Here is a 16,236-nt window from a genome sequence, read left to right as displayed (position 1 = left end):
ATTAATAAATTGTTTGAAGTGGTTGCGTTGGCTTAGGCCGTGGATTTTCCCTCTTCGAGGGTTTTAACCACGTCAAGAATATTGGTGTATTGATCTGTGATTTGTTTGTGAGCAGTGTCCATTGGTGTTTTATCTGAGGAACTTACCTTGTAAATTCCTACAGGTGGTGCTAGGATAGGTCGGAGCCTGTGCAAGGCGTTGGAGCATCGTTTCAATTGGAGCTTATAAATTCAGGGCATTGGAGTGTCCTTCCAGTTGGAGCTAGTAAGTCAGGGTGTTGAAGCATCCTTTCAGTTGGATTTGATAAATCAGGGGCTTAGAGCCTCCTTCCAGTTGTTGTTGGATAATCTCGAAAGTTGGAGCTTCTAGTTGATGTAATCTTTAAAGATCTATATTAAAAGCTTTCAATGTTTTTTCTTCTGGAAGGGTTTCTACCTAAAAATCTCGTGTACTGTCTTTGATGTTGTGCATTGCTGAATGGTGTTGTTAACTGTTCATGTGACGTGATGCTGATTTATGTTTTGATATGATGATAATGTTATTTAATGGTTTGAAGGTTAAAATTAACTAATTGAAATGAAATATTGATTCGCCCCCTCTCATTATTTCCAACACTTTGTATGCAACCTATTGATTTTGTAGCTTCATAAAGACTTCTACATAGGTTTGTGTCTAGCATGCAGGAGAAGAAGTCCTCTTTAGGTGGGGTTGTTCACAAGGAGCGACTAATATGATTTCCTTCCAAAGTTTTTGACTTGGGAAAACATAAATTTTCTTGAGTAATATAAAGTGAAAGAAGATTGTTTTGGGTAGAATTTTCTGCTTTTGTGTGATTGTTTTCACTATTTTATTTCTACTGCAAATTTATTTTTTAAAAGTTAAAATACTAGTGATTTAATGTTTTAGCACTTGTCAGATTTTGTCAGTGTTTCATAGGGTCATGTCCCTAGGGTGGGGTGCACACACCCCATGCTTCCCATGCACCTGGGATGGGGGGAACCCTAGGGAAACATTTCTCCATGTCCCCCTTTTGGTGGGGATGCGGGGAGACGCAGGGGGAAATGTTTCCCCGATGTGGGGGATGCGTTTCCCCAAAAGGGGTGCTTAGGGGTGCTTTTGGGTGCACTCCCTCAAAAGGGGGACACCCAGAAGCACCCCTTTTGAGGGGGACGCCTAGGGGGACGTTTGGGTTTTATCAATTAACTATTCTAATCTGTAGGCTTCAGTATTTGCTATACTCTATTTTGCTTAGTACTAATTAAATTCTAGAATGATGAATGGTGAATTTAAATTTTAAATCAATTTACATTCTAGAATGATGAATTTAATTTTTAAATCAATGTAGATTCTAAAATGATGAATGATGCAAGATGAATATGGATCAGTATATATATATATATATATATATATATATATGGTGCAGGGAGATGCACAGGGGGGGGCTTGTGGGATTAGTCTCAAATTTTAGGGAAATTTATGGGGGACGGGGAGAAGATGGGGTATATATATATATATATATATATATATATACTGCTTCCCCCCGTCCTGGAGTCTTGATGGAACATTGGATTTTATTGAGTAAATAATTTCTGGGCATAAAATAATTGTTGAGGGATAAATAAATCAGATCTGGTATTGGAGATTTAACACAACCTACTTAGAATTATTATGCATGTCCTTGTTTATCCAAATTCAAGGGGAACTGAATGGCAATTTTGCAGGTTTGTTGTGTTCTTCCTGTTGCTTTCTTAATTTATGTTTCGTGGTGTTCTTTTGGCTATTACTGATACTACATATTTTTTAAACTATAGGGAAATATAGGCTGGTTGCTTCCCATCCAATGTTAACAATTATGCAAAGAGGCTCTCCAGAGGTTTGTTTTTCTAACATTTGTTACATTTGTACCGAGTCTGATTTACAAACCCCTCTCTCTGACCTTGTATTGTGTTGGTATGCACAGATAGAGTTGGGCTTTGGAAATCTGGTAGTAGATGACATCTTTTATGTCCCTGGTTATGATATGGATGGCTTGGTTGTTTCTCAGGTATGTTTTTCAGCTTGCTGAGAGATTGAAGTTGTTTTATTATTTATATTTTCTGATTATTTTGTTCATTTAGAAATAAATTTATGCTTAATCAAATTCTGAACTTTTGAACCCATGTATAGAAGCTTTTGTCCTATTACACAATTGTAATTGACATTTAGTTTCTAAAAATAGTTAATGTATATTGCTTATTAAACGTGGGTCTGCGCTCTACTGTATTATAAAACTTTCTGTGTAATCAAGTAACTTGTTGCTGCATATGATAACAATCAGCTTGTCTTCATGACCTAGAAAGAATTGGAGAATTGGTCCAATACACCAGCGGAATAAATAGTGTAGGAAATTAAGATATGGAAGAATGATTTTCAAATATCATATAAAGGAAGCAAGATTGATTTAAGTCAAACAGTTGGAAACAATGAACTCTTGAAAATTGAAGTGGAAAATATATAGGAGATCTTTGATGTCATAAAAAATCATTCATCTATTGTTTATCCATTGATGGACATAAATATATCCATGGTAGCAGCCTTTACATGTACATTCTGAAAGAAATCCTTTATCATCAAGTTCTCGTTCATCTTTTGGTAGAAGATGAATCATAAGATAGTGATATAGGAAGGTGCGCAACATAGCAGAGCAGAGCAGCTTGTCACGCAACAAGAAAATTCCTAGGAGCAGCATAGCAGAAGTAAAGGAGGTAAGAAAAGAGGGAGAAGAAATCTACATGAGTCAATTCAAATAATGGGCGAGATGCTGGTAAACATGGGAAGGGTAGTACCACTATCAGAGGTATTCCAACAACTTAATAAAGTTAACCAATGATAGTAATATCATGAAATATAAGGGGCATTATCAGCAGCGGAAAGAAGAGGTACCTTCAAGATCGTTTGAGGAAGGAAAAGCCTTAAATAGTTCTCTTACAGGAAACGAAGGTAAGAGGAGAAAAATTAGAGGAGATCCTACGAAAAATGAAACCAAGATATGAAGTAGTAGCACTAGATGCAAAAGGGAGCGTAGGGGGAATCGCCATATTATGGAACCCTGCAGAAGTAATGGTAGATTATTGGATCGGAATGTCGCGAATCCTGACTGGCCGTTTTCGTAATATAGGGACTAAAGAATGGATCATAATCTCGGCAGTTTACGGGCCTCATACTCCTGGAGAAAAGGAAAACTTTATATAGAGCATTAGGAATCTAAGCCAAATGCATGCAGAAAAACTATGGTTAATAGCAGGGGATTTCAATCTGATAACCACATTGGAGGAAAAGGAGGAGGGATAAGAAGGGAAGAATCTGAAATGGAGTAGTTCAGGGACATGCAAGAAGAGCTCTAAGTAGATATTCCCACCAATAATGGAACTTATACCTGGAACAACCGAAGAGGAGGAACCCACCAAATCGCATCAAGGTTAGATCGGTTCTTGGCAACGGAGAATTTAATAAGTAGAGATGTATATTATGAAGTGTCAATCTTGCCATGCATGGGATCTGACCACTGGCCAATTAGGCTGGAAGTAGACATGAAACAAGGGCAGAATAAGAGGCCATTCTGGTTTGAAGCCTTCTGGCTTCGTGACCCTGCCTTCTTAGAAAAATGAAGGAATGGTGGAGATCAAGTACAGAACAAGGGAGGAATAAAATGCATACATTCCAGCTACGTCTGAAAGAACTCAAGGGCAAAATAAAGAAATGGAATAAAGAAGAATTTGGTAATATTCAACAAGATCAATTACTGCTACAGGCTAGGATGAAAAGAGTGCAACAACAGATGTTAACAAATGGTCGCTCGGAATCCCTAGTGGAGGAAGAAGGAAAACTTCTGACTAGGATTGAGGGAAGGAGGAAGAAGGAAGAGATCTTGTGGAAACAAAAAGTGAGAGTCCAGTGGGTCTGGGAGGGAGAAAGGAACATTAGATTCTTCCACAAAGCAATGATTCAACATAGACAATATAACATAATATTTTCACTAGTCGACCAGGAAGGAAACCGGCTAGTGCAAAATGATGAGATGGAAAATTTGTTGGTGAATCATTTCCAAAATATTAGGATTAAAAGAGTGCAACAACAGATGATAACAAATGGCTGCTCGGAATCCCTAGTGGAGGAAGAAGGAAAACTTCTGACTAGGATTGAGGAAAGGAGGAAGCAAGAAGAGATCTTGTGGAAACAAAAATCGAGAGTCCAGTGGCTCCGGGAGGGAGAAAGGAACACTAGATTCTTCCACAAAGCAATGATTCAACATAGACAGTATAACAAAATATTTTCACTACTAGACCAGGAAGGAAACCGACTAGTGCAAAATGATGAGATGGAAAATTTGTTGGTGAATCATTTCCAAAATATTATGACAGAACCAAATCCTGACAGGGCAGAAGCAATAAATAGGATAACTAGGCATATCCCCCAGTTAGTCAGCAGGGACCAGAACCTAGCACTAATGAGGGTTATTACCTTGGAAGAAGTGGAGGAGGTAGTCAAAGGACTAGCAAAGAATAAAGCGCCAGGTCTGGATGGCTTCACGACAAAGTTTTTTCAGGAAACATGGCCGATTCTAGGAGAAGACATCCTAGAAGTAGTGGAAGAATCCAAAAGAACAAAAAAGGTACATCCTGCCCTAAACTCAACTTTTATAGCTCTTATTCGAAAAACTAACCACTCTGAAGAGCCATAGGGGTTTAGACCTATAGCTTTATGCAATGTAATCTATAAAATACTCTCAACCATAATGGTAAATCGGCTCAAACCGATCCTCCCAGCACTAATCTCCCAAGAGCAAACTGGTTTTGTCAAAGGAAGGCAAATCATGGACGGGATAGTAACTACTCAAGAGGCAATCCACTCCCTAAAGAACCTCAAAGCCAAAGGAATGATGATCAAGCTAGACCTATTGAAAGCATATGATCATTTAAGTTGGACCTACCTCCAAAGTATCCTAAAAGCCTTTGGCTTTGACCCCCGATGGATAAATTGGATGTATTCCTTCATATCAACCCCTGTGTTCTCAATCCTCCTGAATGGAGCACCGTCCAAGGCCTTCAATGCAACAAGGGGGCTAAGACAAGGAGACCCAATCTCCCCCTTTTTGTTCATTTTAGTAGCTGAAGGGCTAGGAAGATATGTTAAAGCAAAGGTGCAAGTAGGACAATTTAAAGGTCTGCGCATGTGGGGAAATGACCTTCCTTTAACTCATCAACAATTCGTTGACGACATCATGATGTTCTGTCAAGCTACTCTCAAGGAAGCAAGGTCCCTCCTAGCCATTTTGCAAGATTTCATGAATGCCTCAGGAACTCAGATCAACAAAGATAAGTCTGATATCTTTTTCTTTAACACAACAACTCAATCTCAAGCCTTCCTGGCAAGAATAATGGGCTTTCGAATAGGAACCCTACCATCGAAATATCTGGGGATTCCGTTAAGTCTTAACCCGCTCAGAGTGGAAAACTGGAAGGTTCTTTTGGATAAGATTCAAGGTCGCCTTCAAAACTGGACCTTTCGGGCACTTAACATGGTGAGTAGAGTCATCCTGCTAAAGGCGGTGTTGCAATCGATACCTATATATTAGCTCTCAAGCTTAGCAGTACCCAAAACTGTTTGTAATGATATGACAAAAATCTTCAAGAAATTCTTGTGGCAAGGGCCACAAACAACAAAGAAATGGGCTTTACTATCCTGGAACTGGCTAATTAAGCCAAGAAAAGCAGGGGGCTGGGCCTTCGCGACCCGTACACTCTGAACCAGGTTATGAGCCAAGCTGTGGTGGAGATGGATACAGGGGGGAACAAACCTATGGAAAGAAATATGGGGAAGAAAGTATGGGATGCCTAGGTCGACAGAAGGAAGACTGAGAACCCAGGAAAATATAAAGGGATCAACTATATGGAACCTAGCAGCAGAAAATAGAGAATTGATAAGGAACCATAGCTTCTGGGAGATTAGAGGAGGAGATAAGGCTAGGTTCTGGCAAGATGCCTGGCAGCAGAGAGAAAAATTATTCAGCAGGCAGGACCTAGCAGAAATATTCTTAAATACAAATCACCCAGCAAATCAGACGGTGAATAATTTCTGGGAAGCGGAGACAGGATTAATATGGAGAAAATGGAAGAGGAGACAACACTGCGGAGAGGCACCAAATTCTCTCCAATGGGCAGCATACGATAAAGAGGTAGACTCTAGAAGAATAGTGATAGCGGAAGGAACATATATAATAAGGTGGGGATATAGAATAAAATGAATGTTTACTATTCAAGAAGGTTACTACCTGAAAGCAGATCACCAACAACAACAAGGGTTACCCATATGGGAACGAATATGGAAGGATCAACTATGGCCGAAAGTAGCCTTCTTCCTATGGGTTGTCTTCCATGGGTGGTCCTCCATGGAGGGACCATCGGTTTGCTGCACCTGCGAAGGACAAATGGAAATGATGGAACACCTTCTGAATGCCTGCATATATAGCAATGTCCTATGGCAGAATCATGAAATTCTATTTGGACATACGGACAGGGATTACTCAAGCACAAAAACAACAATGGAAAAATGGAGAAAGAAAATCTACTAGAGTCCCATCTTAAACTGAGCCTGGAACATCTCCTTAGGATTTCTCTTGTGGGCGGTGTGGAAAGAGAGAAATTGGAGAATCTTTAAAGGGGAAAAAACACTGCAACGGAAGTATGGAAGCTGATAGTACAAAATATCCGCGAAACTATTCTGGCTGAGAAATGGCACCCAAAAGACTGGGAAACCACACCACAGGAGGGCCGAATCATGGAAATGTTAAATCTAAATCCGCGAATGCTGATGCCTAACTCCTGGAAACTGAAACCTACACCCCGACAATCCTTAGCCTACTTTGTGTTTCCTCCGGAGGATTTTATAAAACTAAACTTTGACGGTGCAACCAAAGGAAATCTGGGCGAAGCAGGACTAGGAGTGTTCAGAGACCACCAGGGCCAAACAATCCAGCTGTTTGCAATGGACTGTGGAATAGCGAGCAACAATGAAGCGGAACTCAATGCGCTCAAACAAGGATTAGAAATTGCTCGAAGGGAAAATTTTCAGAAGATGGTGGTGGAAGGGGATTCCACTTTGGTGATTGACACAGTGAAAAAACTATAGCAGGAACCCAATGGGAAAAGATAAGCAAAAGCTGGAGAACGACAAGACTAGTTCAGGAAATAGGAATCCTGGTACAAGGGATAGACTACCTCATCCCGACACATGTTCGCCGATCGAGGAATGTGGTAGCGAACTTCTTAGCAAACTGGGGATGTGGCAAACAGGGAAGCAACCTGGACATTCCGGGTGAAGAGATAAATCAAACAGAAGGAATGAACAACCTTAAGGAAATTCTGGGAAAAGAGAGGGAAGCAGGACAAAACCCCTGATCAGGGTGCGAAGGGACATTGGAGCCTGACGGAAAATGGGAGGACAAATGGATGGTGGCCAAGACAGCGGGATAATTGACAAGGCAAACAAGTTACGGTTAGGGCAGCCAAAAAACATAAGCTTATGATAACAACATAAAGAGGAGGGGAAGTGGGCGACTCTTTCGAGGTCCTCACACGAAGGAAGGGGAGGAGGACAGGAAAAGGCGGCAAGTGGAGGATGCCTTGGGAATGAAAATGGGCAGGTGGGAGAGCAGCCGGGAAAGAAAGGTGGCGAGGGAGTTGGGGGAATGCATGTAGAGGGCAGAAGGAGAACAAGCGATAGGAGCTGCGGGTGAACGCGAAGAGAAGAGCTGGGGAGGGGGCAACAACCGACATTTGGACTTCACCGGCAGCAACCTGGAACGAAACTGGTATGTAAACAAAGCCCCCCTCAGAGTAGATTTGGCAACAATGTTGCGAAATTGGAGGAGAGTCTGGCAAATAAGGAGAGAGGTGTTGAAAGAAATAGGAAAATGTTGGTCCTGTTTTAAGAAGATAATGTCTAGTTTCTTAACCGTGGAAAGAAATGAAAAATTTCGTGAATTCAAGTTTAATTGTCTGTTGATAATGTCTTGGTATGAATTGACTGTATACTATGAAGGGCAGGGGGGATAAATGAGACCTGTGAAGGGTTTGGAGGGCAGCTAGAACCTGGGGGAAAGAAAATACTACCTGCCATAGGTAAATGTTGCAGACCGGAGCCGAGAAAAGGCTATGATGCCTCTGTTAGCTCTCGAGGGCCCTGTTGCCTCCAGAAACAGTGGGGGGAGAGAGGAGGGAATGGGAATTGGCCGATATGCCTTGCTAGGATAATTTGGCTTCTGGGGGGATGCTTACACCAATGGGGAAGGAAAAAGGTTTAGTGGATTAGGAAGGAGAAAATTCCAGACCAGAGGGGCTTTGCATGGCCGGGGTAATCAAACCTCTATGACTCTGTGTAGTGATGGACTACAAAGGAAGGCTAAGTCTCGAAAAGCCAAGAGGGGGGGGGGTGGTGCGTAGCATGCTGAGAGGGTCCGTCCCTGTGGCAGAATTGCAGCAAAAACCCAACTCCCCCGTAGTAGGAAAGCTAATTCCTTGTCAACCTGATCACAAGAGAGGCAGGGGACCTTTGTGGGGACCCCAGGGGATGGGAACCAGGGGGGTATAGAGCTGAAGGGAGAAGCGAAAACTGAGTGGCTGCGAACTGGGGGCAATTGGATTGCCGAGAAGAAAATTAGAAGTGCTAATGTTGAAAAACACATTAAAAAGGAATGGCAGAATGTTATGGAAAAACTTAGGACTGGTTTTAATGAATATATTCATGTTAACATTACAGGTAGTATTAATTTCGGTACTATTCTGTCTCTGGAGATCCAGTACCAGAAACATGTGAGGACGCGGGAGGGGAGGGGACGGAAGAAACTACTGCAGGAAAAGATGGTGAAAGCAGGAGGGCAATAGGGAAGAAAAGAAGGTAGACGAGCAGGTAAAAAGGCAGACCATAAAATGAAGGGCTCAGAGGACAACGAGCAAAACACAAAGAAAAGGGGAAGAAGACACGGATATACATGGTTCACCCGTTCACCCAATTTGGGCTATGTCCACAGGAAACAACAAGTCCTTCCTTTTATCCAGCAAACTGAAGAGATACAACCTACAACAGATCCTTTGTAATTCCCTCTTCACTCTCGCACAATCTCCTCTCTTTTTCTCACTCAGAATACAAATCTATATAGACGCAATACAATTCCATCATATATGGTGAGGGGTTGCCTTCTATGGCAAAAAACCTTGAATTAAACATAATTTCCATTGTTAGATCTTCGCCTAATGAACGACCCAGATTGACTACAATGAACGACCGAGATTTTACAAGGCAATTTTACATCTATTTTAGCTTCAGGGGCACTGCATCCGATCCCCTGCCAAGGGGGGCTCCTAAAGATCGTTGCCACCCCCCTAGACCCCCCTTGCAGCGTAAATAATACCATTACATATCCCCTATCCTCAATACTCAAGACTAAAATCAAGTTCTTCTTCAGCCCCGGAACATACAAGATTCTTTCTCTACAACTTCATTTGATTATATTAAGATCCAGGAAAGAAGAAATCAAACCAAAATCATCATCCATGTCACTACTTTTTGAGTATCCTATATCACAATGTTCCATTTATACCACTTCATCACTTAGAAGTTGAACGTGATCCATTAGCTCGTCACATACCTTAACCATCTTATCAAGCATATCAAAAATATAACTAGCTCTATGGTCCCATCAATTAAAGAAATCAAATGCCTTACGATGGATTCATCAAGTGGGAAGTATATCGTCAAAGAGACTGCTAGTCACAAAATATACTTGTAGTTCGAACTATTGATCATTAGGAACTAGCCTATGTCCCGAAGAACAACCAAAAGTGTTATCACTTTAAATTTTCCTTTGAAGAAAAGCCGCAAGGATTCAAAATGAACATATTAGATTTATTGTCCTTATGGAAGAAAGAAAGTATAGGAGAAAGCTTGCAAAAGATGAAGGAGATGCATTCATGATATTCTTTCTTCTTTCTCCTTCTTATATTCAGCCAAGTCACTGAAAAATACTATCACTTTGCCATGCAGGCACCCTAGCACAAGTAAAGGCAGTAATAGCAACGTGGGAAACAGAGCTGAACGCTAACATGGGAAATGAAGAACTACCAATGGAAGATTGGGAGCCACTACTTAATGACCCGGGCCATACTAGAGGCCCCCAAACTCTGTTAAGGCAGAGCATACAACAATTCTGGGTAATGAAAAATCTACTGGCCAGGGCAATGATAACATACAGGGATAGAGAAGAACTAGAGCGGGACAAACAAGAGGAACCAGGTTTAAAGGACATTCAAAGGGAAATACAGGCGGTGCAAGTGCAACAATATAACTAGGACCTTTGTTTTTTTGTGAGGATTGAAACGCAACTACAAACTTTGCTGCAGAGCAAAGTGCCCGGGTCAAGTGCTAAAGACCCGACCCCAATTGAATCCTTTGATGACTGAAGCAGAGAGACAGAAAGTTATTTTTTGTTATTATGACGGATATCATTTATTTTACAAGCATTAAGTATATAGTAGATATAGCAACAAACTTAGCATGGATGATAAGGATCAAATTGTTTAAATTTTGGACAACTTTTGAAGCAGATTGGTGGCCAACAGACTTGGTTTCCTTTGAGCAGGTTGAGGCTACCAGACATATTTTGTTACATGCTTATAGATAATTAATAGAAAAGGGAAGTACTACCAAGCTTACACAAAAAAAATACACGCAGATGTAATATAATAAATGGAATAGTCAAATTGGTTACACTGATTTATTTCAATTATCTTTTATATATAAAATTTATTATATATAATTATAGATTTATTAATGCAAAAAAATTATCTAAATAATATATTATATAAAGGGATATAGAAATTTGTTCGTGTAAATAATTTAGGTTATAAATTTTATATTGCATGATATGGTATAAAATATAATTGTTACCAGTTTATTCAACTCATCTTTTGGAAAAATCACCATGGGCACATGGCGGTTTAGTTACTTTACTCTGTTTTTTTTGGTAGGGGAGGTTAAGGTATGTGACAAGCTAATGGATCATGTTCAACTTCTAACATGAGTGGCTGCGAACTGTGGGCAATTGGATTGCCGAGAAGAAAACTAGCAAGATGGAGAATGGGTTTTAAATGAGACTTAGAGACTGTTCACCATGTTATCTATGCGACCATAGTCATATGTGTAGGATAGGTCATGAAGGTTGCATTTTACCACTATAAGGAGGCCCAAAATTGAACTAAATAGGGAAAAACAAGCTTGCGTATGTGTAGGGCAGGTCATGAAGAGTGCATTTGACAGTCGTAAGGAGGCTCAAGATTGAATTGAATAGATAAAAGTGAACTTGAATTGAATTGTACTCAAACTTAAGTCCAATTGAAACCTTTGTTGAAGTTTTGCCGAACTTCGAACCCCAAGGTTCAAGTTTAGCGAACCTTGTGAAATTGGACAAGTGATAGTATTTTTCAGTGACTTGGCTGAATATAAGAAGGAGAAAGAAGAAAGAATATCATGAATGCATCTCCTTCATCTTTTGCAAGCTTTCTCTTATTCTTTCTTTCTTCCATAGGGACAACAAATCTAATATGTTCATTTCGAATCCTTGAGGCTTTTCTTCAAAGGAAAATTTCAAGTGAGACACTTTTGGCTGTTCTTTGGGACATAAGCTAGTTCCTTATGATCAATAGTTCCAACTACAAGTATATTTTGTGACTAGCAGTCTCTTTGACGATATACTTCCCACTTGGTGACTCCATCCTAAGGCATTTGATTTCTTTAATTGATGGACCATAGAGCTAGTTATGTTTTTGAGATGCTTGATAAGATGGTTAAGGTATGTGACGAGCTAATGGATCATGTTCAACTTCTAAGTGATGAAGTGGAACATTGTGATATAGCATACTCAAAAAGTAGTGACATGGATGATGATTTTGGTTTGATTTCTTCTTTCCTTGATTTTAATATAATCAAATGAAGTTGTAGAGAAAGAGTCTTATATGTTCTGGGACTGAAGAAGAACTTGATTTTAGTCTTGAGTATTGAGGATAGGGGATATGTAATGGTATTATTTGTGTTGCAAGGGGGGTCCAGGGGGGCAGCAACGATCTTTAGGAGCCCCCCCTGGCGGGGGATCGGGGGCAGTGCCCTCGAACCTAAAAATAGATGTAAAATTGCCTTGTAAGATGTTGTAATTTCGTAGTCAATTTGGGCAGTTCATTAGGCATTAGGCGGAGATCTGACGGTAGAAATTATGTTTAGTTTAGGGTTTTTTGCCATAGAAGGCAACCCCTCACTATATATGAGGGAATTGTATTGCATCTATGTAGATTTGTATTCTGAGTGAGAAAGAGAGAGGAGATTGTGTGAGAGCGAAGAGGGAATTACAACGGACCTGTTGTAGGTTGTATCTCTTCAGTTTGCTAGATAATATAAAAGGAAGGACTTGCTGTTTCCTGTGGACATAGCCCAAATTGGGTGAACCACTTATATCCATGTCTCCCCCTGAACGATTTTGTCCTTCATTATATTATGTATTGTTGACTGATTATGATGAACCAAAATGTTATGAAGAAGCAGTGTAGGTAGAAACCAGGAAGAAGTGGGAGCAAGCCATGAAAGAAGAGATGGACTCCTTAGCACATAACCAGACTTGGGACTTAGTCAGGTTGCCTGCAGGTAAAACAACATTGCAGAATAAATGGGTTTACAGGTTGAAGGAAGAAGATGGAGGTAGAAAAAGGTATAAAGCTAGACTTGTGGTGAAGGGGTTTGCACAGAAAAAGTGTATAGATTTTGATGAGATATTTTCTCTTGTAGTTAAAATGACTTCAATCAGAGCTATTTTAAGTCTAGTAGCAGCTGAAGATTTGCATTTTGAGCAGTTAGATGTAAAGACAACCTTTCTCCATGGGGATTTGGAGGAAGAGATATATATGCAACAGCCAAAAGGATATGAAGTAAAAAGGAAGGAGAAATTAGTGTGCAGGTTGGAGAAGAGCTTGTATGGCTTAAAACAGGCTCCAAGGCAGTGGTATCTAAAATTTGACAGGTTTATGTCTGAACAAGGTTATACTAGATGTCACTCTGATCATTGTGTTTATCTCAAAAGACAAAATGGTGACAACTATATTATACTCTTATTGTATGTAGATGACATGCTTGTTGCAGGTACTAATATGCTGGAAATAAATGTGCTCAAAAGAAAACTAGTGAACTCATTTGCAATGAAGGATTTGGGCGCTGCAAAACAAATCCTTGGTATGAGAATAACGAGAGACAGGAAGAATCGAAAATTAACATTGTCTTAGAGTGAGTACATAGAAAAGGTGTTGAAAAGATTTAATATACAGAATGAAAACTAGTTAGTATACCTTTGGCTAGCCATTTCAAACAAAGTAAGGAGGTGTGTCCCAAGACTCAGGAAAAAATGGTTTATATGTCTAAAGTTCCATATGCATTAGCAGTTGGAAGCTTAATGTATGCAATGGTCTACACAAGGCCTAATATTGCACATGCAGTCGGAGTTGTAATTAGATATATGAACAATCCATGAAAAGAACATTGGATGGCGGTGAAGTGGATTCTCAGGTATTTGAGAGGTACCACAAATCAAGCATTATGCTTTGGTGGTTCAAACATTGCTCTATAGGGATATGTTGATGCAGATATGGCGGGTGATAGAGATAACGAGACGAGCACAACAGGATATGTGTTTATTGTAGGTGGAACAACTGTCAATTGGGTTTCAAAACTGCAAAGTGTTGTTGCACTCTCAACAACGGAAGCAAAGTATGTCGCTACTACAGAGGCTAGTAAAGAAATGATCTGGTTACAAAGGTAAGAAGCAGGAGTTGGGGAGGTGTTACAGTGACAGTCAAAGTGCCATACATCTTGCAAAGAACTCTGCATTTTATTCCAAGACTAAATATATACAGCTCAAGTACCATTTCATATAGTCAGTGTTGGAAGAGAGACAGTTGAAGCTGGAAAAGATACACACCAGCCAGAATCCTGCATATATGTTAACAAAAGTTGTAACCAGGGAGAAACCGAGATTCTACTCAGTTTCAATTGGTCTTAAAGTATGATGAAGAAGATGAGAAACATCTAGGTCGGTCCAAAGTGGAATCATTGTCCAGCAAATGAAGCAGCGGTGGAGTTGCTATAATCAGTCTCCAAGTGGGAGATTGTTGGGTCTGGAGCTTGATTATTTTTTTTATTCGGAGGAATCACCGCATTGGATCCCTGCAAGGGGGGTCTGGGAGGGGGGAGGGAGGGCGACAACGATCTTTAGGAGCCCCCCCCGACAGGGGATTAGGGGCAGCACCGCCGAAGCTAAAAATAGATGTAAAATTTCCTTGTAAAATGTTGTAATTTCATAGTCAATTTGGGCCATTCATTAGGCGGAGATCTGACGGTAGAAGTTATGTTTAATTTAGGGTTTTTTGCCCTAGAAGGCAACCCCTCGCTATATATGAGGGAATTGTATTGTGTCTATGTAGATTTGTATTCTGAGTGAGAAAGAGAGAGGAGATTGTGTGAGAGCAAAGAGGGAATTACATCAGATCTGTTGTAGGTTGTATCTATTCAGTTTGCTGGATAATATAAAAGGAAGGATCAGCTGTTTCCCGTGGATGTAGCCCAAATTGGGCGAACCACGTGTTGGGTGTGGAGCATGATTATTTAGAGGTCTTTGTTTCAGTCGGATGTATACCCCAGGAAGTTTGTATACCCCTCCACGCGGGGGGGTGCGAGGGGGACTTGTCCCCCCCGTGGGGGTTTGGGGGGGCCGATCTCCCCCGGCTGGGGGGTACGGGGGCCAGCGGTCCCTCGACGGGGGTTTTGGGGGCAGTGCCCCGAAGCTAAAAACAAATATAAAATTGCCTTGTAAAAGTATAGTAATTTCTAGTCAATCTGGGCCGTTCATTAGACGGATGATCTGACTGTAGAACTTATGTTTAGTTTAGGGTTTTTTGCCCTAGAAGGCAATCCCTCTCTTTGTATGAGGGCATTGTATTGAAGCTGTGAAATAGAGGTGTATTCTTTGCGCGAGAAACAAAGAGGTGAGACTGTGAGAGAAAATAGAGGATATTACAGCAGATTTGCTGAAGGTTGTGTTTCTTCATTTTGCTGGATAATAGAAAGGAAGGACTGGCTGTTCGGGGTGGACGTAGCCCAAACTGGGTGAACCACGTATATCTATGTCTCTCTGGTTTTATGTGTTTTTCGTGTTTATATTTATGCAATATTCTATGTGTTCCATTGCTTTGTAATATATAATTTTCTAACAACTGGTATTAGAGTCGAAGGTTTATTTGGCTGATAAACTCGCAGCAAAGAAGGGTTCCTTGTTTGAGTGGGAGCAATGGCGGAAGATGGTAAGTTTAGGGTCGAGAAATTTAACGGCCAAAACTTCTCGCGGTGGAAGATGTAGATGGAAGATTATCTGTATCAGAAAGATCTGTACCTACCATTAGGCGGAAAAACAAAGATGCCGACGGGTATGACAGATGAAGAATGGAACCTTCTCGATAGAAAGGCACTCGGAACAGTACGGTTGTGCCTCACAACGTCTGTCGCCTTCAACATTTCGAAGAAAACAACGACAAAGGGTTTGATTAAGGCGTTGGCGAAACTATATGAAAAACCCTCGGCTTCAAACAAGGTATTTCTTATGAAATAGTTATTTAATATGAAGATGTCGGAAGGTGGATCTGTTGCAGACCATTTAAATGATTTTAATACTGTTACAAGTCAGTTAAGTTCTGGAGGGTTAAACTTTGATGATGAAGTTAGAGCTCTGTTATTCTTGTGCTCATTGCCAAAAAGTTGGAATGGTTTAGTAATGGCCATTAGTAACTCTGTTTTTGGATCTAGTACTTTAAAGTTTGATGATGTTGTCGGTGCTATCCTTAGCGAGGAAATGCGACGGAAAAGCTTCGGTGAGACATCGGGTAATGCTTTAAGTGTAGAGTCTAGGGGAAGAAAAATGGAAAGAGGAAAGAGCTCAGGATATCCAGTAAATCAAGGAAAGGCAGATCCAAGTCCAGATCGGGGATAGTGTGCTGGAAATGCGGAAAGGAAGGACACCTAAAGAAACATTGTAGATCTCGGAAGGGAAAAGAAGGAGATGCACAACACGAAAACAATCATGAAGCAAATGTGATAGGTGAGGTATTACAAGAT

The 16,236-nt window shown here is 40.5% G+C and overlaps 1 protein-coding gene across 1 annotated transcript in view; it reads left to right on the top strand.

The window, feature by feature from the left end:
- Positions 1–16,236, top strand: part of LOC149246976 (Carbohydrate-binding-like fold) — a 312,430-nt gene that overhangs the window by 64,375 nt on the left and 231,819 nt on the right. Inside the window, exons 7-8 of the mRNA XM_089458086.1 lie at positions 1,812–1,873; positions 1,961–2,044. Of these exons, the coding sequence (XP_089314212.1) occupies positions 1,812–1,873; positions 1,961–2,044 (146 nt within the window). The remainder of the gene's footprint in view (positions 1–1,811; positions 1,874–1,960; positions 2,045–16,236) is intronic.

This window comes from Pinus tabuliformis, chromosome 7 (assembly GCF_031772625.1).
Source record: "Pinus tabuliformis cultivar Carrire ecotype Pingquan chromosome 7, CPIR1, whole genome shotgun sequence".
In the NCBI taxonomy this organism is placed as follows: domain Eukaryota; kingdom Viridiplantae; phylum Streptophyta; class Pinopsida; order Pinales; family Pinaceae; genus Pinus; species Pinus tabuliformis.
The sequence above is the reverse complement of the archived record's forward strand: the minus strand, read 5'-3'. Positions and strand labels throughout refer to the sequence as shown.